The sequence below is a fragment of the Pseudophryne corroboree genome, chromosome 2 (assembly GCF_028390025.1).
Source record: "Pseudophryne corroboree isolate aPseCor3 chromosome 2, aPseCor3.hap2, whole genome shotgun sequence".
Taxonomy (NCBI): domain Eukaryota; kingdom Metazoa; phylum Chordata; class Amphibia; order Anura; family Myobatrachidae; genus Pseudophryne; species Pseudophryne corroboree.
In genome coordinates, this window is record NC_086445.1 from 860,938,447 (window position 1) to 860,962,453 (window position 24,007).

At 39.4% G+C, this 24,007-nt stretch overlaps 1 protein-coding gene across 2 annotated transcripts in view; it reads right to left on the reverse strand.

The window, feature by feature from the left end:
* Window positions 1-10,305: 10,305 nt before the first annotated feature.
* The window catches only part of ADORA2B (adenosine A2b receptor), a 164,760-nt gene continuing 151,058 nt past the window's right edge, over window positions 10,306-24,007 (reverse strand). The window contains exons 2-3 of one of the 2 annotated variants that reach the window (XR_010241505.1): window positions 12,710-13,573; window positions 10,306-11,402 (exon numbers count right to left, since the gene is read on the reverse strand). Coding sequence is in view for 1 of the 2 variants with exons in the window: in XM_063955866.1 (XP_063811936.1) it covers window positions 12,883-13,573 (691 nt within the window). In the remaining variant the exon portion in view is untranslated. Of the gene's footprint in view, window positions 11,403-12,399; window positions 13,574-24,007 lie in introns of those variants that run through there. The other variant, XM_063955866.1, reaches the window with a different exon arrangement.

A 24,007-nucleotide genomic window follows, 5' to 3' on the forward strand; every position in this document is an offset into this window, starting at 1 on the left:
TCAGAATCAAGTCCACCCGACCAGAGCCCTACGTAAACAGCTACAAGAAATGAGGCACCAACCTCAGAAACTTTTCATGCTTCGCATGCCTCTGCCACAAATTTTACACAGCTGGGAATAAAGCTTCTTATTTATTAGCACGTAAACTCGGTGGTCAGCAGCCCCATAAACGGATTAAATGTCTCCTTACCCCCTCAGGTAAACAGTGTCTTGTCCCCTTGACATTGCTAATTTGTTTTTGGAGTATTATGGCTCAGCTGTATAACCTGCATAAGGACCCCTCCACTAATACTATTTCTTAATTTTTAGCTTCTTGCTCCCTTCCCCATATGGAGACAGCCTGGCATCTCTGATCACCCCTTGGTCTGTAGATTAAAAACAGCTGGTAATTCAACAGCTGCTGAAAGGGAAATCCCTGGTCCTGATGGCTTTCTTAATTATTTTTATTCTACATTTAGCGAGGTCCTTTTCCCTCTCCTTTTGCAGCTGTATACAAAGGCTTCTAGCACAGGCTTTTTCCCAGCAGAAATGGTAGAGGCTCAAGCCTGGTAAGGACCCCTGTGAATTTAAGAATTACCAACCCATATCGCTTCTTAATACAGACATAAACATTTATGCTAAATTAATAACTAATAGCCTGAATCCTTTACTTCCAAGACTGATACATCCGGACCAAGTGGGTTTAATTCTTGGTCATCAGGCTCCTGAAAATCTGCATAGGATTTTGGATTCGGTCGAGTGGGCATTATGTACTAAGGGGTTATTCAGGATGGAACGCAGGTGTGATCCTCAGCGCAGTTTCACAATAATCGCATCACAGTATTGTGAATGCCTCTGCCTGATTGACAAGCAGAGGCATTCGAGGGGAGTGCATCGTGAGAAGCAGTTTCTTTGGCCTTGCAAGCTGCCCTGCGGCGGCGGCCAGCCTAAGTAAGCGGAAGCTTACTCAGCTTGACGTTGCAGATGACCATCGCTACCGTTTGATCCCAGACTGCAACTCTGGTCACCGTGCTACGATCGCAAATCAGCAAGGTGTGTAACACCTACTGCATTTACATTGTTATGGATCGCATTTGCAAAGCTGCTGCAAGCAAACCCATACTGAATGAGGGCGTAAGTCACAGCTTCTTCTCTCTCTTCACGCTGAAAAAGCGTTCAATCATCTTCATTCGGAGTGTAAGCGCCGGGTGTTATCCAAGTTCGGACTCCAGGGAGATATCCTTCACTCTATTTTTGCCCTATATACTGACCCTTCAGCTAGAATTTTTAGCAATGGTTTTCTTTCTTCTCTCTTCCTACTCTCTAACAGCACCAGGCAAGGATGCCTCCTTTTCATCGTTAATATTTGTGTTAGCCATTGAACCCCTTGCTCAAATGATTCGTTTATCCTCGGAATTTCCTGGACTCTGTCTGTAATACTTTCCATAAATTGTGTCTTTTTGCAGACAATGTTTTATTGTTTGTCACCAATCCAGAGACCTCGTTAATTCACCTATGGGCTATACTGGAAAGTTGTAATGCTGCTTCATATTACAAACTAAAAACCACAAAATCAAATGCCCTTCCTATTAGTATCCCCCCTACGGCTCTCCATCCTTTGAAGAAATTTTTTCCTTTTACCTGGAAGGATTCTTCCTTGTTCTACTTGGGTATCTCCATTCCTTCTAACATCCAGAATGACCATGTTGTTAACTATGTCCCGCAGAGCCAAAACTAGACATTTTGGTGCCCTGTGCCAGAAAGGAAATTGGTGCCCCCCATGCTTAAAATAGGGACATTGTGCGGTGAAGGCGCATGCCAAAAATGTAGGGGCATGACTTCATGGGGAAGTTTCGTGTATCAATTCACATTACACTTTACAATATTGTCCGTTATTCACATTACACCACACAGTAGTGCCCCTTGTACACACTGTGCCAGGTAGAGCCCCTTAGGTACACTGCGCCAAATAGACACTGCACCAGGTAGAGCCCTTTAGACGACATGTGCCAGGTAGAGAGAGGGAGGGGGGTGGTGTGTGTGTGTGTGTGTGTCTAATTACCTTGCAGGGAGAGCCCAGAGCATCACAGCGGGAGAGCCACCAAACTTCATGATGCAGTAGTCCGGCATCTCAGAGGGGGAACACGCGCCCGGCTACCAATTTTTGTGACACGGTAGAAACATTGCCAGGCACTGCAATACAGCCTTGTGTCACATGTGTACCAGCAGATGCGACCACAGTGCAGATGCGCTGTGTGCAATGCACCTTACTGACTCAGCTGACGTCCTTAGTCACTGCTTTGATGAATCACAAGGTCTCCAGGTTGGGCCGACAAGCGGAATTTAAAATGATGCAAACCATCCCTTATGCGGTTCCCTGTAAATTATTGTGTCAGATGTGACATTTGATGGCTCCTTACATGTGGAAACATAAGCCACCAGTCTGGCTTAGTCCCATATGATTTGCTCCAAATCTCAGGGAGGTCTCAACCCTCCCAAGTTGACTACGTATCACAAGGCCACCTTGCTCTCTCAATTGTGTGAATAGGTTCTTCCACCATATTCTAAGCCCTGGGTGTATTTGGAACATGCCCTTCTTCATGATTTCCCCCTCCCTGGCCTCCTTTGGTTACTCCTCCCCCCCCCCCCCCTTCCCTTCCCGGCAGCTTCAACCACAATTTCCATTGTCTCTTTGAACTGATCTTGACACCCTGAGAGTATGAGATCTTAGACACTTGACTCATTTTGACCTTACCCTCCCTACTAGAACGATCTCCCTTCAGGTGTTGGACAGCTCTTTACCACACCTTCACATTTCCTATTGGGCTCATTTGGGTATCTAGTCCTTAGTGGGTTTTCTCTTTGTGTCCTCCATCCAGTCATTTACAGACCTTAGTGACACATTTAATTTAGGTCTCTCAGCATGGTTCTATTGTTTGCAGCTTAAACACTGGGTAGAAAAAATTAGTATAAGCTCCGTTGTATTTCAGACCCCCCCCCCCCCCCTCCCTCTTGAATCTTATCCTGGGCATACTCGTTTTACCGTAACAGTGTTGCACTAAGGTTCTATCCTCTTTTTAAGAAATATTAAGGCGGAGTACTACGCATTTGGGGAACCTGTATGCTGCCTTTGGGTCACTGTACATATATGGAAGATTCAAAGATACACTGTTCCACAGCACTTTGGATGAATTGAGGATTGTTTTTACTTTTTATAAAAAGCAAGAGACATTGACTTTGCTTTTATTATATTTGTGGAACTCATACAGTGCCATCTTTAGGATAATTTATTTTTCCAAATATCTATTGTTGTGGAGAGGGTGGTAAAATCTCTCTAGATAAGAAAGGGCTGCTGTGTGAGATATCTTGTGCGCAATATCTCCATCATTTCTCTATTTGTGATATTATCTTTCATGCTTCTGGTACTGTCCAGCCTTACATCCTTTTTTGGGGTGGGAGTTCTACCTATACATGATGTTTTAGGCATTACATTAATCCCAGACCCCTCTCTGGCCCTTTTACAATGGTATCCCAATAGTGTTCCCAAATCTGACCGTTATATCCTTGGTCGCATTCTCATCTGCTAGAGCCACTATTTCCCAGCTTTGGAATTCCCCCCTTCCCCCATTTGTGAAAGTTATCTCTAAAACCCAATTCCATTTCAAAACGGAGACTCGAGAGATCCCATACTCTACAGCCCCCTTTTCTCCCATTATGAAATGGCTTCTGTGGCACGTATATATAATGGAGGGTAATAGTGCCCTCCCTGCGAATACTACTTCACATAGCGCCCCTCCGCTTACACGAACCCCCAATGGGGGACTCGGATGCTTGAGCTTCTTTTTTTTTCTTTTTTTTGTCATTTTGTCATTTCTTGCTCAGTGTTTGATGCCTTTGGATGGCCTATCTCCCCTGGTCCTCCTGTGGTTTTGCCCCCCGTTACCCCTTTTTTTTTGTACCCCCATAATTACTTTTGCGTATTTTCAATAAAAATGCAATGATAAAAAAAAAACATAAATTCAGCATTTAAAGTAATATCATGTTTGAAAAAATAAGATGAGATGCATAGTAATCAGAAATAACACATTATAATGTTGAGATTTTTTTTATGTAAAAATCGGTATTCATTTTTATACAAGTGTCAGTAAACTTTACATCCATGAATTAGATGTTCATAGTTACATAGACAAGGAGACAAATGGTTACAGTTCACACAATGTGGAACAGGGTGTTTCTCAACACGTCTGCTGAGGTCACAATTTGAAAAAGCCAATTATGTTCATAGTAATTTCCAAGTTCTACATCCAGCATTCGGTACAGTCCATAGAACCACATGTAAGAGGTTACTGAGATAATGGGAGTCATTGGGTGTAACATCAAGCTGTAGTCTAATTACATGCAGGCAAGTTTAATATCAGTGAATTAAGCTCTAGCAATAAGTGCTAATGTATTATTTATAAACTAGGAAATAGAATGGAGTGATCTTAAACAAAGCATACTATGTAGTGTCGTAAAACAAAATTACTGAAAAAACTGGCAATGTAGAGCTACATCTCTCTCTGCGGGTGTAGTACGGCTGTAGTACGGGATTGTGAGGGGTCGGGATGCTGGAGGAGGTCATGTGACTGTCGGTCCCCCGACTGCCGGTCACATGAATACCACCCCTCTCTGCAGTGTGTATGTGTGTGTGTGTGTGTGTGTGTGTGTGTGTGTGTGTGTGTGTGTATATATATATATATATATATATATACACAAAAGGAAATAAGGAGGCGCACAATAGTGTAGTATGTCTCCATTAGCATACGTGCATTCAAACAGCATATACACTCACAATTTTAGCATATATAAAAGGTATCTCACAATACAGTGGCTAACACCAGACTCTCAGCTCCATGTGGAGGCTCTCATCCTTTCGGCGTCCAGGAGTTTCCCGTCCCCGTCCCGGAAGTAGCTTGCGGTTCAAGCCTCCGGAACGGCGCTGGGGATCTCCGGGACACTGAAAGGATGAGAGCCTCCACATGGAGCTGAGAGTCTGGTGTTAGCCACTGTATTGTGAGATGCCTTTTATATATGCTAAAATTGTGAGTGATTATGCGGTTTGAATACACTTATGCTAATGGAGACATACTTCACTATTGTGCGCCTCCTTATTTCCTTTTGCATTGTAGTTTAGCCCATTGGACAGGGCATACAAGGGGAGCAGCACTATATTGGAGGATCATACAGTGCGGGACGTTTTATTTAAAAGGACTAGAGACATTTGGACATTGCACAGACGAAGCCTTTTTTTTTTTTTTTTTTTTTTTTGCTTAATAAATATATGTGTGTGTATATATATATATATATATATATATATATATATATATATTTGTCTGTCTTTTTTTACATCTCACTTTCAATATATGTAAATATTCTGGCTTCATTTGCACAAGCATTTATTTTTTTCAGTTTACTTGGTGCATTGAAGTATTTTGAATATTTAGCTGTTAATGATACCATTTTCATGGCTGCATACACAGATGCGCAAATAGAAAGGAGAGAGCCTCATGGAAAAATGTTGGAGGGGCAGCCAGAGTTCTTGTAAAACGCAGCCCTTACCTCACTGTCCCAGCCCTTATGCTCTTGTTATCTGCCGCTCCACTGCACACCAGCCGGCATTTTCCGTTTAGAGGGAGAAGGAAGGTCAGAGTCTTCCTTCATCCGGTGAGCAGAGCCCTTGAATGCAGTCTTGCACCATCCTCTGGCTTCAAATGCCTGGCGTTGTTGCTGGAATATGTAATCAAATAAATATGCAGCTTTATAGGATCCTTCAATGACTTGGCATAGTGGTTGAATTGCACCTATTGTAATACACAGCCATTTTGTGGAAAGAGCCATTTTGAGGACTAAATTGATATTCATGAGAATGCACCTATCAATTCACCAAGCACTGGAACCATGACTGGGGCATAAAGGGCAGCGTATTATTGCACATTCCTAGTGGCTATCTCTACTGTGTTTAGGCAATGGGTACATGTTTAGAATGACTTCTCTGATTGGGTAGATAGTATTATTGCATACCTCCCAAATATCCTGCTTTTAGTTAAATAGTCCTGCTTTTTGGGTACTGTCTCACTCTTCCTCCTTCAGGTTACAGTGTCCCGTGGTGGAGAAAGGTTGGAAGAGAAATCTCACCACTGCGCTACATCCAAGCACTAGAGAGAGAGGCTGGCAGCAGCTCGGCAAGCCCCCACTGACGAGAAACGGTGACACCATGTGTGACAATGCCCCCATGTGACATGCAATACGGAGTAGCACACAGCCACTTCCATTTTTAGAAGTCCAGAATTGCTGATCCCAAGAGTTGAGAGTTATGTTACTGTAACAGTGTTCCCACTTTGTGTTCTAGTGACCATTACAATATACATATAATGTTAAGCCATTATTTTCAACTTTCCTATCATTTGTTTAACTTTTCCACATGAATACTTTAAACAGGGGAACATAACATTTTACAGAGACACTATGGAAAAATCATGTTTATAAACCTTGGGGTAATGATCTATCAAGCTAATGTCTCTGCTCTTGGTGTCACTGATTGGGGATTGCTGGACTGCTGCGGCTTGGATCTGCGAGCGACAATCCAGGAGCCGTTCTGCACAAGTACAGATCCACAACAATCGTAGTATGCAAACCATCGGGTTTGCGTACTACTCTGAATCAGGCCCCTGTGAGCGGCAGGTGGGTCTCACTTGGCTACCGAAGCCACAGATAACAGGAGCAGCTAATCAGTGAGTGCAGTAGCCAGTCAGAGATCTTGTACATAAGCGCTACTGAGTTTGGATAATATCTCTCACTGATCTGGTGTGTTGGATTTTCAACCATTCAACCTTTTACTCTACGTGTTGAATGTATTTCTTTCTCTCTATATATTTTGTTTATTGAAGAGGTATATTTCAAATGCTTATACAGTATATAAAGTCAAGCATGGTAAATCTGTCATTAATGGGTTGTTTCTTTATCTGGTGACAACATCTCAGAATACATCATGAGATTCCATTACACTGATGGCTATTTCTTTTCTTGCTTCATCCGTCTGTCTATCTGTCTGTCTGTACGTACTCAATAAACAGACCCTGCTCACTTACATGACAATAAATATATTTTAGCACTTCGGACATTGCAATAAAGCAAAGGCAAAATACACCTATCTAAGTATAAAAAGCACCTGATATAAACAACAGCTTAACATGGTGGAAAGAAACATTAATTCTCAGGTTAATGAATGTTTCTGTTTCAACAAGAAATTCCTTACAAACAATGAGTGATGTGACCTAGTCTTGCAGAATTGATAATATTACAGTCAGAGCAAAGTGATTTGTGAATTTTCCATCTCGTATAGCTAGGGCTTAAATCTATAATGATATATTAAAGTGTCCCCATCACCTGCACACACTGGAGTAGCCATTATCGTGGGCTGAATCGATACCCAGCCTGCAGTATAAATTGACAAAATTCCTCTCACAATATAAGGACCAACAGATATGGAAAACAATAAATAAACGGTGACTACTGAGCCAAGAGGATGAGAAAACTCTCTACTCACCCAATTGAGACATCAGTTATAGTATAGGACTTTTTTTTAAGGCTATACCTTAGCTTGTGTGCAGCTTTTGAAGGAGAGCTATAATCATAATAGACTTATTACATAAAAATATTTTTCATGTAATAAAATAAGACATGTTATAAACTGTTGACCAGTCTGATTTATCTCTTATTGATTAATTAAATAGCATGCAGATTGCAGAAATGATGATCTTCCAGTGATTTAGCCACAAGATTTAAAGCATCAATTTTACTTATTGTTTTTTAGACAAAATCAACCTGCCACTTAATATATTGAAACTAAATGACCGAAACATCGGCAGTTATCTCAACTCGCAAGCAGTTATATGTGGGCCATTCTGCCTGTAGTTGTAAACATCTGAATGTTGCGTTACGTAATGTAATCCAATGTACTGTGTATATTCTTCTGCTCTATTATAAATATCCGTGTCAAAGTCAGTACTAAATACTTCCCAGGGAAATACAAGCTGGTGTCCCTGCTTTGCTGTTTCGCTCACTGGAAATAAAGAAATTACAGTTCACTGGTAGCTGTAATTTTGTTGGTATATTAGTTATTCTTTTTTATACTTGCTTTTTTTCTATGGGTATCTATTTGTATTGTTTTTATGTGAAATGTAAATGTATTACCACAGTATCCGTTTTTTACAAGGCATAAATCATTATTACAGGTAGTGCAATTAAATTATCTATGAAATATACGGTATTTTAAGCTGTTTTAAGAAATGTTGTCGACGAGGAGTTTGCATGGAGCAAACTGCTAGAATTCCTTCACTGTGTATCAAGTATAGGCAGCATTTTTTTTTTACAGTAACTAAGAGTTAAGTTTATCCACTTCCTGCAAATAGTGGAGGCAGCCATATATTCACAAGTAAATGCCATATTATTCACTATGGAGTATATTGATTCCACTGAGGCATGTGGTACAGAATACCTCATGCCTCAGTGAGTTCACTAGTCCATAGTTAAATTCACATATACACTGAGTATGACCATAAGTTAGCTTCTTCCGCTAGTTGTAGACAATGGTAACGCTGTAATAGGTCTCACAAGGCAACAGTTTTGCTTTCTGTCTTGTCCCTAGAGCTAGATGCAGGCTGAGGAATAGACACTTTAATAAATAAGGATTTCATCTTCTAAGTATTCATGCTTTACCCTTGTACTATATACATATGGCATAACAGCCTATAGGTCATTTTGACTCCTGTTTCTTAAAACAACTGTTAGTGCTTACATTTGTACATAAAATAAAGCATAATAACAAAATGCCGAACCATTCACAAAATTGTTACATACTCTTCAGCCTAAAAAAGAAATTCAAGGCAAGGTGGCTTTACTTGTTTCCAAAAAAATGTCTTGTTGATCTCGCGCATCACATAGTATCTTTATAAGATCAATGCATTTTATATGTGCAATACCTTAATGACCATGACATCACAAGGTGAGAACGGTTGCTGTCATCACACTGGTGTTAGATGTTGTTTCACCGGTGAAAGGATTATGACCATGTGCATTAAAGAGGCCACACCGCTTTTGCAACAACAAAGAATGAATAGTTTATAGGGTATAGGTGTGGCCAAGTGGAAATGTATTAGTCCATATGTTCCGTTAAAAATCACATTACAAGGGCTGTTATACAATTGACAGCTCTCCAAGAATAAATGTCCACAAACGTAGCTGATTAAACAATTCTCCATTTTCGCTTTTTTTTTCTTTTCTTTAACATTTTATGCAAAATAAAGTTATATTTAAAAACCAACCTGACGCCTGTAAGATATATTTGTTAATTTCCTGGGAATGTACATAAACCAACATATCCTTTATAAACATTGTAAAAGTCTGCATTTTTGCCATTAAAGTGCAAAACAGTTTAGTATTAAAATATAATAATCACAGTATTCAAATAAAGGTTCTCTATAATATATACACACATCTTAAGTAACGTTAAAAGAATGTCATTGTGGAATTTTGGAATTAAACTGCAATGGGATACTGTACTTGCTCCCTTGTAATTATTCTCCTCTCCAAAATGCCTTTGGGGTATATTTATTAAAGGTCATGTTTTCGAAACTGCTGATTCGAAGCATCTTTAAGGGATGGATTTAAAAGGACAACAGCTATATACCAAAACACTTTTGTGTATATTATGTATTGTCTAATTTTGTGTATATTATTATTGCTTTGAAAAAATGATCTTTAGTGAATACACTCCAATGTCTTCTATAAATCTAAAACAGTTTGATGTCTATTAAAATGTAGTCTTTGAAAGTCTGGATTGCCCTCGATTTTTCATATTATGGGGAAACTATATCATCATAAATTTAGGCTTAAAAACTGTTTAGTTGCGCATATCAATTTTACTTTTGTTTGTTTATTTTATTTGCATAGTTGAAATGCTCTAATGTTTTTTATTCATTGACCGAAAAATGCTCTTAACATCCAATTTGTTGACTGAACCTACTTTTTTCTTCTCTTTTTCATATAATGAGTTAACAATTTCTATAACCATGTGTGGTAATAACATTGCATTAACTGGGACTGATCAGATATTTATAGTATATTAATAAATACTGGCACCCTGTAAGGGACCACTAAACAAAACACGAATTGCCTTTTTATAGAAGAGCTATAGCATTTACAAGTATAAATATAAAATCTATGAGAGCTTAACAGAGCTGAAGACCATATTTTTTTTTTTTTTTTTTTTTTTTTGGGGGGGGGGGGGGTTGGATTGGGATTTATAAATATATTTCTTTCTTTCTCTAAGTCTATTGGAGGACAAAGACAGTAGGCCTATTGGTTTAAAATGGCTGATAACAGACTTAGGGGGCTATTCAGGAAGCTGTGAAAATAGTTGAGAAGTGAGCCTGTGGAGAAGTTGCCCATGGTAACCAATCAGCTGCTCCGTACATTTGTATAGTATGCAAATTATAAATGTTACTTCAGTTCTGATTGGTTGCCATAGGCAACTTCTCCACACTTTTCACTGCTTCATGAATAGACCTCTAATGTCCCAGATTTATCAAGCCTTGGAGAGTGATACATTGCATGGTGATAAAGTACCAGCCAATCATGTTACAGGCTGTGTTTGAAAAATGACAGGAGCTGATTGACTGGTACTTTATCACCGTGCAATGTATCACTCTCCGAGGCATGATAAATCTGAGCCTAAACTAGCTTCTGGTCAGCCACATAGTAAATGTAATTCCAATGCCAAACACCTTAAAATGTGCCTGTCTCTGGATCAGTGGATCAGTGGTAGCTGCCATTTTGTGCATTAATCCAATATTAAGCCTTTTAATTCTATAGACACGAGTGACATGCCTCAGTAATGCCATTTGTTTCTAGTGAATAGAGACAAACAAAACATTGGTTCATGCAACAAAATGGCAGCATCTCCCTCTCTCATGCAGTGCAACTCAATCAATTTTTATATTATAACTTATATTCATAACCGTCTTAATAAAATATGATCACAGTAATATGTAGCCCTTCACTGTAACAGTGAATGTCAGATTGTCTGTAACACAATGAAAATTGAATAGCCTTCCAATAGGCTCCATCACACAAACAGGGTTTTTAAGCCAGTTGACCCACTCTGTATTCGGTATGTTAATTAGTTTTCCCTTCTGCAATAACAGAAATAGTACAAATATATAAATACAGATTTATTTACAAGAACATCTAGCGAGTAATTTGGGATTCTTAGGATTTGTGCTTTTCCCCTTGGACCTCGCATATGCATTGACCTCTCTTTTTGTTCCAATCCGAGATCAGCCTTCAGGGATATGGATGCACTGCAGCTGTTCTCCGATTGAACCCTGTCAAAGAGCAAAGCAAAGACAGCTAGTGAATTATTTAGAGTGCTTTTGAGACTATTATAGAGTCACTACTAAAGAATAAAAATTCAAAAAAGGTAAAGTGTCTGGATTATATAGAACATGTAGGTGGTGGACCCGGTAGATCTCCGCCAAAGGTCTTTTGTATTATCTTCTGCATAGTATACCACTACCAAAAGTTATTTTTCTAGTATTTAATTTGCATGGAAATATGATGAAACACTATTGTATTGTGAAAAATACATGCTGTCGTGATAAACTGAAAACTCCCTCAGATTTCTGTCCGCTATTGAAGTTATATATTTAATGTATTTATTTTTCAATTTCTTGAACACTTGGACTAGTGATTAACAGGTGACAGCAAGACACACTGCGCGCATTGTAGAATTCTTCAAGATGCTGAGGACTGTAGAATTCATAATATTGGGTCTGTGCTGAATTACACAGGTGGGATGCCCACTCCTCTGCTTGCTGGGGAGGAGGGATTGTTAGAAATGTACCACAAACATTTAGAAGAGGTATACTCCCTCCCTTCTAATTAACTTATTTCACTATATCGTTAGTGTTTTACCTTCTAATTTATTTTAAATATATGTTCACCTTTTGAAGATTAGTTAATGCAGATTTATTATCAATGAATGCACCTTAAAGTGCATAAGTACTAAATTAACCGATCGACAGTCAATATATTAGACCAGTGTTTCCCAAACTCTCCTAAGGGCACCTCACAGTCCATGTTTTCTAGGTCATCTGTAGCCTTTGTAAAATGTGAAAGCGTAATCAATGCACCTGTGCACCAGCTGGGAGAGCCGGCAGGGGTCCTTAGGGGCCGAGTCTGAGAAATACTGGCTGTATGCATGATTTCACAGGAAACAAACATCTGAATAAAAATAAAAAAATAAAAAATGTATACATATCTATCTATATATATATCTATATCTATATATATCTATATATATATATATATATATATACTGTATGTATGTATGTATGTATGTGTATGACATGTTGTTTATATATGATGTATGCCTAATAAGCAAACTTACATACCTAAACAGTTGCCATTACTTCCACTGTTACTGTTAAAATGGCTTTATTTGCCTATTCTAAGTAAATAAAAATATCCGTTTCAAGGATTGTGTGCACAGCCCTCTAACTAATTTATCCTTTTCATAATGAAATATTCCATAATAAATAACATTCACTGAACACATATCACAAGCCTGTGTTAAAACTAGTAGTAAAACCTTTGACAGTGCAGAAGGGTTTGCAAGAAATGTCAGTAATACCTTATAGTAAAAACTAATGGTCAACGTTTCAAATCAACAAAGTGCAGCAGCAAAGTGGTCAATCATGACATCCTCAATGGTCCAAGCAACAAATTTACAGTATAAGTACATGGAACCCAACTACACGCGCGGTGGTCTCTCCATGTAGGATGCAGGAAGCATGAGTAGGGGGGTCACATGATGGCATTCCCGGCACTTACACTGCTTATCTGCAAGTGTCTACTATGCCCAATGCTGCCGTTGGGACACTTGGAAAAGTTGTCCTTTTTGCAGACAAGGTACTTTGAAATGATCTTATGGAAGGTGTAGCGAAAGTCCCTTATTTTGTAAGCATATATGATCGGGTTTACTACAGAGTTGGCGTGAGACAAGATGATGGCCATATACATAACCCACTCTGGCTTTTTCTTGTGAAACTCTGGGTCAAAGAGCGTGATGCAGTTCAGAATGTGGATGGGCAACCAGCAAAAAGCAAAGAGACCCACAATGATGGCCAAGGACTTGGCCGCGTTCACTTCTTTCTGGAGAGTGGTCATTGAGTTGTCTGCACCTACACACTTTAGTTCAATCTGTCTGAGCTGCTTGCGGGCAACCATAAATATCTTGATGTATATCCCCAGCATGATTAACAGTGGAAGCAGAACACAGCCGAAAAAATTGAAGTACACCATATATGTCATTGTGACCACTTTTTCAAACAAACATGAAACGGTACGGTTCTGGCTGGATATGCTGTCATTTGTACCACAGTCTCTATCAAAGCAATTCCAGCCCATCAGCGGGGTCAATCCAATACCAAAGGATAGAATCCAGAAGACTGCGATAATTGTTCTTGCTCTCTTTCCAGTGACCAAACTTTTGTACCTGCAAAAACAACAACAAAAATACTATGTTATAGTATGTAATACACAAGTATTAAAGAGGATTTGGAATAATACAACTTCATTCAAAGTACATATACTGTATAGAGGAACTCTTCTAATCTTATATGGCAATAGTTTTAGAACATCATTTCCAGTTCTGAAATTGAACATTAATAAATGCTGACAGTAAGAATAGGGGGGCTATTCATTAAAGGTCGATTTTAATTGTGTGTTTTTTTTACGAATTTCAAATAGATGAAAATCGCTCTCAATCGATGCTGGGTTTCAGGAGCTGGAACACACATTTTTACTAACATGATTTTTTTATATATAGATTTTTTTATGTTAGTAGATGTAAATTCATTGGTTTGAAAATGATAAAAATCGATCTTTCGTATATATACCCCCAGGCCTCAAAATCTACATGAAGTTCCTCCCATACAGGATGTGCTCATTTAAATCTAGTTTTGGGTTATTTATTATTGCACTACTATTTTACTTTATTTCTGCTATATTTTACAATCTTTAAATATTTATGTTTCTATGCTTCATTTTTATGATTTTTATCTTTCGTATTGGTCACCATAGCTGTAATAAAAGGATATTTGTAAAAGAACAACAAAACATAAACAAATATTTCCAACACTATTAAATCACTAAACGATTAGTAGAAATTACATCATGTTTGTCTTGGTGGCAATTGCTTTTTATATCTCTTAGGTTGTAACTTTATTAGGAGACTACCTCAAAAGGTTGTGTAACACTGTAAACCGTACATAAAAATAATAGTAATGCTGGGCATGCAATATACAATTATCAGCCCGATCCGCCACATAACTGTACAGTGTATAGCTGCGACCGACCACTAATTATCACTTTGTTAGACATTCTGAAATTGTCCGGCATGTCCGAAAGATTTGATAATTATTTAGGCAACAAACTTGTGGGGGCCCCTATCAATTACAATATAATATACATATACACTGCCCCGGGGTAGAGAGTGCTCCCCGGGGGAAGAGGTTGCAGCATGGGTACTCTGTGGCATCTCAGAATGCACCGTTGGGCCATTGCTGGGCAACAGCTGTATGCCATCCTCCTTCCAAACTGCTGCCCATTGCCAAATAGGGGGGAGAATGATGGCACAGCTAAATGCTGTGCTACAATTTTAATAGCGCTGCCAGCCTCTGATTTAGGGTATAGTGTGTGGGGGTCCCTAATGTGTGGGGACCCCAGCACGATCGCCCCTCCTTTAATCTGCTCTGCTTACAGTGTATAGGGTCCCATACACTAGAGCGATAATGCCCGATTTCATCCGATTTCGGGCAGTCGGCCCGATATATCTGATGAAATCGGGTATTTTTTGAGGAGTTTCCGATCCGATGCGCGTTCCCTAGAGCATTGGATCGGATCCTCCAGATTGAATGTGCTGCACATTCAATCAGGTCTGACCTGGGGGCATGGCTGGGATCGCCCAAGATACATCGTATGCAAAAAGACAGCATACGATGTATCTTGGGCAATCCTGTCCCTCCGGGAGGCTGCCGGGGTGATCGCCTGCGACATGTGGTCGCATAAGTGTATGGGGCCCTTTAGGCTACAATATCTGATTGTTTTAGCTTGTCAGATAAAATGTCGGTCTGACAGACATTTTGGGGGTGATTCAGCAGCCGCATAGAAATGATGGTTTTTCTTTGTGCATGCGTCTGAGACCCATGCAATATTGAAGGACGTTTGTGGGTGGTGACTAGAGGAGTGAAGGGTGTGTCTGTGTCAGCTACTTTGTCTAAAGACGCAATTCCGCTGACACCGGCAGTGGTCTGACAATAGTGCATCTTTGTATGCATCAGCGGATTAGCGCCATGGCCAGTGGCCATCTCAATAGGACACCCATTGGCCACGGCATTAGCATACTGCGACCACCTCTGAATCACCCCCTTTATCTGGCAGTGTATGCTCAACATTAATTAACATCTGCGAGGATTGCGCTTTGGTATTAGCAAACATAAAATGCTACTAACTTATACTCCTTTTCCACCAAAAACCCCGGTCCGACCTGTCGAAGTAAAAAATATTACATACACACTACATGTAAACTCCAAACAGAGTGGCCTCTGTTCGTGTGCGTTACCGGCGTGCGTGCGCATAGACGAAGCGATATACGGTAGCATACGCATTTGTACAGAGAAGCCATAAAGATATATTTAACACATATTCACACAACACAGACAAAACATGTTTAGCACCAAGACTTGTATTATAATTCTATTTGTATAATAGTGTGTAACATCAGAGATATATATATATATATATATATATATATATGTATATATTACTGGGACAGAATGTCAAAGTCCAAAATATTACATAAAGAGAACATACAAACTACAAACATTTAAGTCGCAATACTTGCAAATACGCGTAGCGAGCACAGCCATATATGGTAACACACGCATTTACACGGACATGCCACAGAGATGGATTCAACACTTATTTCATACAGTACATAATTATAATAATATCAAGCACCAGACATCATGATGATTTAAAATTACCTAATGAATTAATGTCATGAATGTGTATTATTTGAACGAAACCAGATACACCGGTCATGTTTACTATTAAAACAACCAGCTTAATGTGTAGATTAATTTGATACTTGTTATTAAGTTGTAGGACATTGCAGCGGATAATTATGATTGAATGTATAAAAGCTAAAATCACATATATTTGAACAATAGAAATTCAAAACAGGAAACTCAGGCCAGCCCCTTTGACGTCCTCAAGTGCTGAGTATGTTCAGCACATACAAAGGAATTGGTAACTCATCATGAGGCCCCTCCCTCAGAAACTAGATGAGACATAAGCTGACCACACAGGAGGTCAGAGGTACTTGCTGATCGGTCCCAGACGATGGAGGTCTTGCATGATTTCACAGAGAGAGGGAGAGAGAGCCATATGGAGGGACAAATTTATATAACTTAAGGATAATGGTATTGTATCGCTGGCATGTAATTGTATGTAACTATGTATTAACTGCTTACTGTATGAGTTGTAACTATAGGTATACTGTACTTTGTAATATATATTGAATTCATACCCTTTTAACAACAAATATATACATCAATGAGCTTTGGAACTCAGATAATGTGTGGGTGTATTGTTTTCTCTTATGGGATACAGTGTTTTGCGATGTACAGCGCACTTTTATCGTATATGGTAGTAAGAGGTGCAGGCATTTACAATATATATTAGAGCGGGCATTTTAAATATTTGTGAGAAATCAATTTGGCATTCATAGATGAGGGCTCTTACGGGATATCAGGGTCTTAATGATGCACTGTACATTATAAACGCGGCTGTAATTGACCGGCTCCAATGGACGCATTGAGAAGCTGATGAAAATAACATCCACGTGTATTGGTGTGGTATCAGTAAGCCAATAATATGAAATTCAAGGGACAATGCGTTTCTCTTAATATTTAAGATGCTAAAATGTATTTTTATTGTTGCAAAACAAGGTTCAAATAAGTCATATTGTGTTTGATTCAGATTGGATTGATTATCTGTTTAAGTAGGTTTAAAAGTATATTTAAAAGTTGCTGCATAGCTTTGATATAGTTTTTATTTTTAACTCAGGCCTAAAATAACTTCAGGTGCTTGTATGATGTGTGATTTCTTTATGACAAAGGAAGCCGCATGGTCTGTCCTCCATTTTGGACTAACCACATGGCTGTCCACCATTTTGTGTAACCCTCATGGATGTGGAAGGGGGAGGAGCAGCGGCCATTTTGGGAAGGTCATTTTTCTAAATGGCTGATTTTCACTGCCCAGAATAATCAGCTCTCCTCGGTCACATCAATCACCATTTATGAGTTACCAATGCATTTATTTAACCCATGCAATAGTCAATTACAAATAGTTTCAGCTGGGCCTAGTGAAAGTTAATAGTGAGATGAATACTTAGTGTAAGAGTTACACACAGATATAAACAAGGTGTTTTTTTTTCTTTTACCTCTAGGATTCAGTTAACTCTGCTTGCTAGTTTAGGATAGCCATTGAAATGCAAATTAACCTGTCCCACTACCCTCTTGAACAGGCATATGAACCTTTGTTGATATGCAAATTAGAAGCACTGAATGGGTAAATGAGTCTCAGGAGACCAGTGAATGGTACATATATATAATTATAATTATGTGTATATTTATATCAGTGTATGTTCTGCAAGATGGCTATCCAACCTGAATCATATCATTTAAATTATTGATTATTGCTAGAGTCATTATAGATCTGTGTGAAATAGGATACATTTGTTGCTATACAGGTAAATTTGAAATAACAGTATTTTAAGGAAGTAAGCGTAAAGACACAAACGCAGTTCTGCATAAAAGTTTATACAGAACAAGTTGTGTCTAGTGGGCAATAGTTAGCATTGCTCACATTTATAGAGCTGTGTGATTTATTGCGGACGCAGGGTTTTGTACACGTGTCTCGGACAAAGTAAGGGACACGCACGGTCGCGTGTTTGCGCAAAGTGCGTAAGAATGCGGGCGCTGAGTACAAATTATACAATAGTGTCGTTTAGTTCAAAGGTGGGATAGTAGACATTTAATACAATAGCACATAACTATCAGATTTCAAAAGCAGGTTACTCTAAATTTAGTTTAAAAAAACTGTATTGCCTCTGGGGTAAAGCTGCCTATCTGAATGAATTTAAATTTTCTGTACAGAAAAATAAAGTGTATCTGAGTGAGCGAATGCAGGAGTGAGTGGATACTGAGCCCAAGAACTGAAGTGGTCTAGGTGGTCTAAGCTAGGTGGTCTAGGTGGACACACTGGGTTAGTAGAGGCCCGGTGGCGTAGGGTTCGCAACCCTGCGTTATTAACTAGGTGGTCTTAGTGGACTGAGTGGTATCCCATACAACTCTTAGTGGTCTGAAGTGGTCTAAGCTAGGTGATCTACAGCAATTGTAGGGCATATAGATAACTAGTATCTATAGGCTGTGCTATTGCATCAAATATCCGTTTGTTCTGCACAGCGCAACGTGATATTATTGTGTCATATGCGCTGTGGAAGAGCATACGCAGACGTGATTGTATAGACAAAGGGGTTTTTCTTTGATAACTTCGGGAAATCTCCCTGGTGGGCTTCACTGGAAAGCGTGAAAGATAGTTATCTAATTTCTCTGTTTTTCACCCTACAAACAATTCCAGTTGAAACATACTTAAAAGGAAATTTTCACTGCCTCTCTCAGGAAAATATTCCAAACAGAACTTCCACCGAAAGAAATTACGGTGTAAGGTCTGATAGGAGCCCTAAGTTGGGTACATTGCGATCCGCTACCAACAGTAGCGGATGTACTGGGTTGTACTGGCCAGCGTGGGCGAGAGTGAGTGGAAGGCGCTCAGGTATACTTCCACCGTCTACTTATATTGAGTATTTTGGTGTTTGTGGGAATTTTTTTAAAGATATTAGAAGAGACCCACAAATATGGGAGCCAGTTGCTCAAGTAAGAGACGTTTAGACAGGGTTCAGGCAGAATTGTGGCCAAAAGGCTCAGCAAGGTTTATCATGTGTGAAAAATATGGTTCACACACAGAAGTTTTATGCAATGAGTGGGTATGTATGACTAACAATGATAGGGTACCATTCCCTAGAGTGGGCAGCTTTGAACCAGAGGTATTACAGAACTTAAGGTTAAGGATATGTTTGATTAAATCCAAGAAACAAAGGGTCAGACATACAAATTGTTTAAACCTGTGACAGCAAGAGGGGTTGGCGAGCTTGATCCTAAGGTATTGCAGGTGGTATGTTTAACCAAAGTCATATAAGACAAGAATGAAAATATAAGAACTGTTTGAACTTGTAGCAACAATAAATAAGTAGAAAAAAAAAGAGAGAATGCAAGTACACCGCCTTATGTAGATGTGGAAGCAGTTACGGCCAGCATACAAACTATAGAAAATAATAAAAATATGAAAAATATGACTGTAACCTATATATGTACTAATGAATGTTGAAGTTTTATTTAGGAGAAGAAGGTGACCTGATTGTTTTCAGCCATTTCTCATGTACCCAGAGGAGTATCCAACCAGTAAAAGAAGAGCAGTAGCCTGTGGGGGAAGTGGCTGAGACCAGTGGAACAGGTAAGTATGGTATCATTCGTGTACATATATAGTAAAATAAAAAAAAAATGAAACAAAAAAATCAAGAAAGTAACGTCAGAAATGGAGAAAAAACCTGTCTGCACATTAGTATTTGCCAGCAGGAAAGCGGACAGAGACAAGGTAACCCCAGTGTATTTCTTTCAGTTACCATATAAGAAGTATTTGTTCCTAGTAATGCCCCTAGTAAAGATGAGCTCGGAAATGTTTGATGGACCATGTACAGACCCTTAATACGGGATGAGAAGGATTGAATGAATAATTCGCATGAATTGGAAAGGTCACAGTAGCTAATTTTAGATAGTGTGCTATTAAACATCACAAGAATAGTGTTAGGCGCAGAGAACAACAGGTGGAGAGGTTGAGGACGGTAAGTATACTGGCACATACAGGAAAGACCCATCAGTCCAAACCCCAGATCCCAAATGGTCAATAATATGTTACACTTGTAGGAAGGAAGGGCATTTTGCCAGAGATTGTAGTAGTAGGACACATAGTCAATATAGATCCCCTAGACCGAAAACACAAGCCACATTATTAAACACATAGACGGGACCAAGGGACATATAGTAAAGAATCATAAGCCATATAGAAAACAGATTTGGCTAATGGGAAGAACAAAATAAATGCAACTTACTAATATTACATTTCACTGTTCTAGATGCATGTCCATCACAGGTAGAGGAAATTATCTCACAGATACCGGGTTCCTTATGAACTTAGGATGGACAGGACACTGGATTGATGGCTGGGATAGTCCCAGTTGAGATAAGACACACAGAAATGTTTTTTTTTAAGGGGAGTAGACCAAGTAGAGAATCACTTCCCCGTAGTGCCCAATCCAGTTGTCAAATTTTTATAAAATCTTCTTCACCTCTACAAAACTCATCTGTCACCAACCTCTATTCTGTTTCTCTACAGTTTCCTCTTCATCTTTTGCGTTCACACAGGGTGGTACAATACATGGACCCAAGTACAGTTCAAACTCCACATGCCTAGGTCCTTCAGAGTTCTGCCCAAACCCAGTATATCTCAACAGCACGATGACACCAGTATTACTGCAGTGTGCCTTGTCATGCCCAAAGGGTGGAGAATGGGAATACTGGTGAAGGGAAATTTTGTATAGACACTGATATGTAGGTTGGTGAATGGCAAACCTGACATTTTCTTTTTCATTTTCTTCTTCCTTCTCTCCTCTAGAGATGTTTCTTTTTTCTTTTTTTTCTTTTTGAGTTATGCTCATGGTACTCTACATTGCAAACACACGATAGTTAAATTAAGATACAAACATTTGTGTTCCCTGCAGGAAGAGGCAGTCTGGAGGACAAAGGGGTATGGCCAGGAGTCCTCACGACTGTGGGCAGGTGGACACGGTAAGCCAGTAGCCCCCAGTCTAGCTGAGGTGGCACACGGTCTGACTCATCTAGGCAAAGAAGGTAGGTGCAGGCTGATGAGAGTCTACTGGTGTGCGCCAGGATTCTATTCTCATGCAGGTAAGAGAGCACTGACCTGTCTTACTTGCTTGAGGAAGAATATTGGTAAAGCAATACCAACAGAGCCATCCCATATCCTTCCTGCAGACGGATCTTTTCAGGAAATACAAATCGACTTCGTACAGTTAACACCCTTTAGGAATTATTGTTATATATTGGTGTGCACTGATGTTTTCTCAAACTGGGTAGAGGCATTTCCTGCCGCCACGGATGCTGCTGTGTTTACCGCAAAGAAAAATTGTGCAGAAATTTGTGTGTAGATAATGGTACCCCTAAAGGTTTAGCAAAGCTTGAAATTGTACTATTGTGATCATAGATACTGCCACTAGTATTATGTAGCTTCGGAACCACTCCCAGATCTTCACTCGACGAATCACCCTCTTCGAAATTTGTTTTTGTTTTGGTATTTGTGTCTTTGTGGGTTGTTTTTGAAAGACAACCTCATGTCATGATTGACCCGCACAATGATCAGAAATATACCAATGAGGTGACAGTACAGTAACTTATTGAGATGAGCCAGCATTTGAGAACTTGACAAAGAACTTGAAACTGTTGATTGCTGGTATGCCAAATGCTAACTGTCTTGATTATGAACCAAGAGACTGTGTGATTGTTCTTACGCTCAGGTTGCCTAATAGACAGGTGGGAAGGACCATACCAAGATTTGATGACAGCACTAAAGGTCGCTGAAAGAGAGACTTGGGTCCACTCGTCCCACTGCAAGAAGGTCGCTGACCTGGAGAGAACTCGTGACAAAGTAGTTTATTGCTCACATTCATCGAGTTTGTGTGTTTGAAGTGAACTGTGTGTTCCAAGTGAACTGTGTGTTCAAAGAGCAAGGTGGAGAGAAAAGTGAACTGTGTGTTCAAAGTGAACTATGTTTTCGAAGAGCAAGGCAAAGAGATCGCAAAAGTATCACCAGAGACTCTGTTCCGTGAAGACTGAGAGGCGGCACTGTTGGACACTACCTGAGCGTACTAAAGGACTGCAGAAAGACCAGTCATTGTAATTGATTTGTTATGAACAAGAGTTGTTTTGTTCTATTTCTCTTTTCTCCCTTTCCCGCTGACAAACATTTTCTTTCAGGATATTCTATTTTTGCGAGGTTTTTTTTATGAGGAGTCGAGTGTGGACTGGAACTGGTTCTGTAGGAAGGAGTGATTTCCTTATAGGATCCCAGGATTAGCCGATCAGTTTGTTACAGTAGAGAAAAATCAAAGGGCTAGTAGTTATGGAGTTCAGAGGTAATCAGGAACAGTCAGGCAATGGCTATTCACACACTGCAGATAAAGAGCTCACTAACATATGTGGAAGAAAGGTTTATGAGTGGCTCTCCCCGAACTCCGAAGGTTTATGTTATTTAGGAAGGACACTACTTATAACCCTTGTGCAATGATTAAACAGACCTAGCATACGTTCCAGAAATGGAAACAATGTTCAGAAAATGATAGGAATATATAGATAATGAAAATTTTATATGTCACCGTCACGATTTGTTTGTGTCTTCTTCACCTACCCAGCAGAACCTCAATCGAATCCAAACATCAGTGTACAAAGACGTAGGTACATGTATGTGTGAAATGTTCGTCGCAAATCAGACATTATAGGCCAAAGCACTGTCCCAGCGTACTCTATAGGTTGAATGTTGTCCCACACCCAACCAGTGGTCCCGTGACCGCCGAGTGCATATAGAGGATGTCTCGTCCTCCTCCCTGTCTTCCCCAAATATAGTCAAGCGTCTGATTTGCGAAATGCATACATACTTGTGTCTAGGTCACCGATTATGGTATGAAATATTTTTTCTTATGTTAATAATTGATGGCAGTTATTGTTTGCTGCCAAAAGGGTGGACTGTCAAAGTCAAAAATATTACATAAAGAGAACATACAAACTACACACATTTAAGTCGCTATACTTGCAAATACGCGCAGCGAGCACAGCCATATATGGTAACACACGCATTTACACGGACATGCCACAGAGATGGATTCTACACTTATTTCATGCAGTACATAATTATAATAATATCAAGCGCCAGACATCATGATGATTTAAAATTACCTAATGAATTAATGTCATGAATGTGTATTATTTGAACGAAACCAGATACACCGGTCATGTTTACTATTAAAACAACCATCTTAATGTGTAGATTAATTTGATACTTGTTATTAAGTTGTAGGACATTGCAGCGGATAATTATGATTGAATGTATAAAAGCTAAAATCACATATATTTGAACAATAGAAATTCCAAACAGGAAACTCAGGCCAGCCCCTTTGGATGTCCCCAAGTGCTGAGCATGTTCAGCACATACAAAGGAATTGGTGACTCATCATGAGGCCCCTCCCCCAGAAACTAGATGAGACATAAGCTGACCACACAGGAGGTCAGAGGTACTTGCTGATCGGTCCCAGACGATGGAGGTCTTGCATGATTTTACAGAGAGAGAGAGAGCCATATGGAGGGACAAATTTATATAACTTAAGGATAATGGTATTGTATCGCTGGCATGTAATTGTATGTAACTATGTATTAACTGCTTACTGTATGAGTTGTAACTATAGGTATACTGTACTTTGTAATATATATTGAATCCATACCCTTTTAACAACAAATATATACATCAATGAGCTTTGGAACTCAGATAATGTGTGGGTGTATTGTTTTCTCTTATGGGATACAGTGTTTTGCGATGTACAGTGCACTTTTATCGTATATGGTAGTAAGAGGTGCAGGCACTTACAATATATATTAGAGCGGGCATTTTAAATATTTGT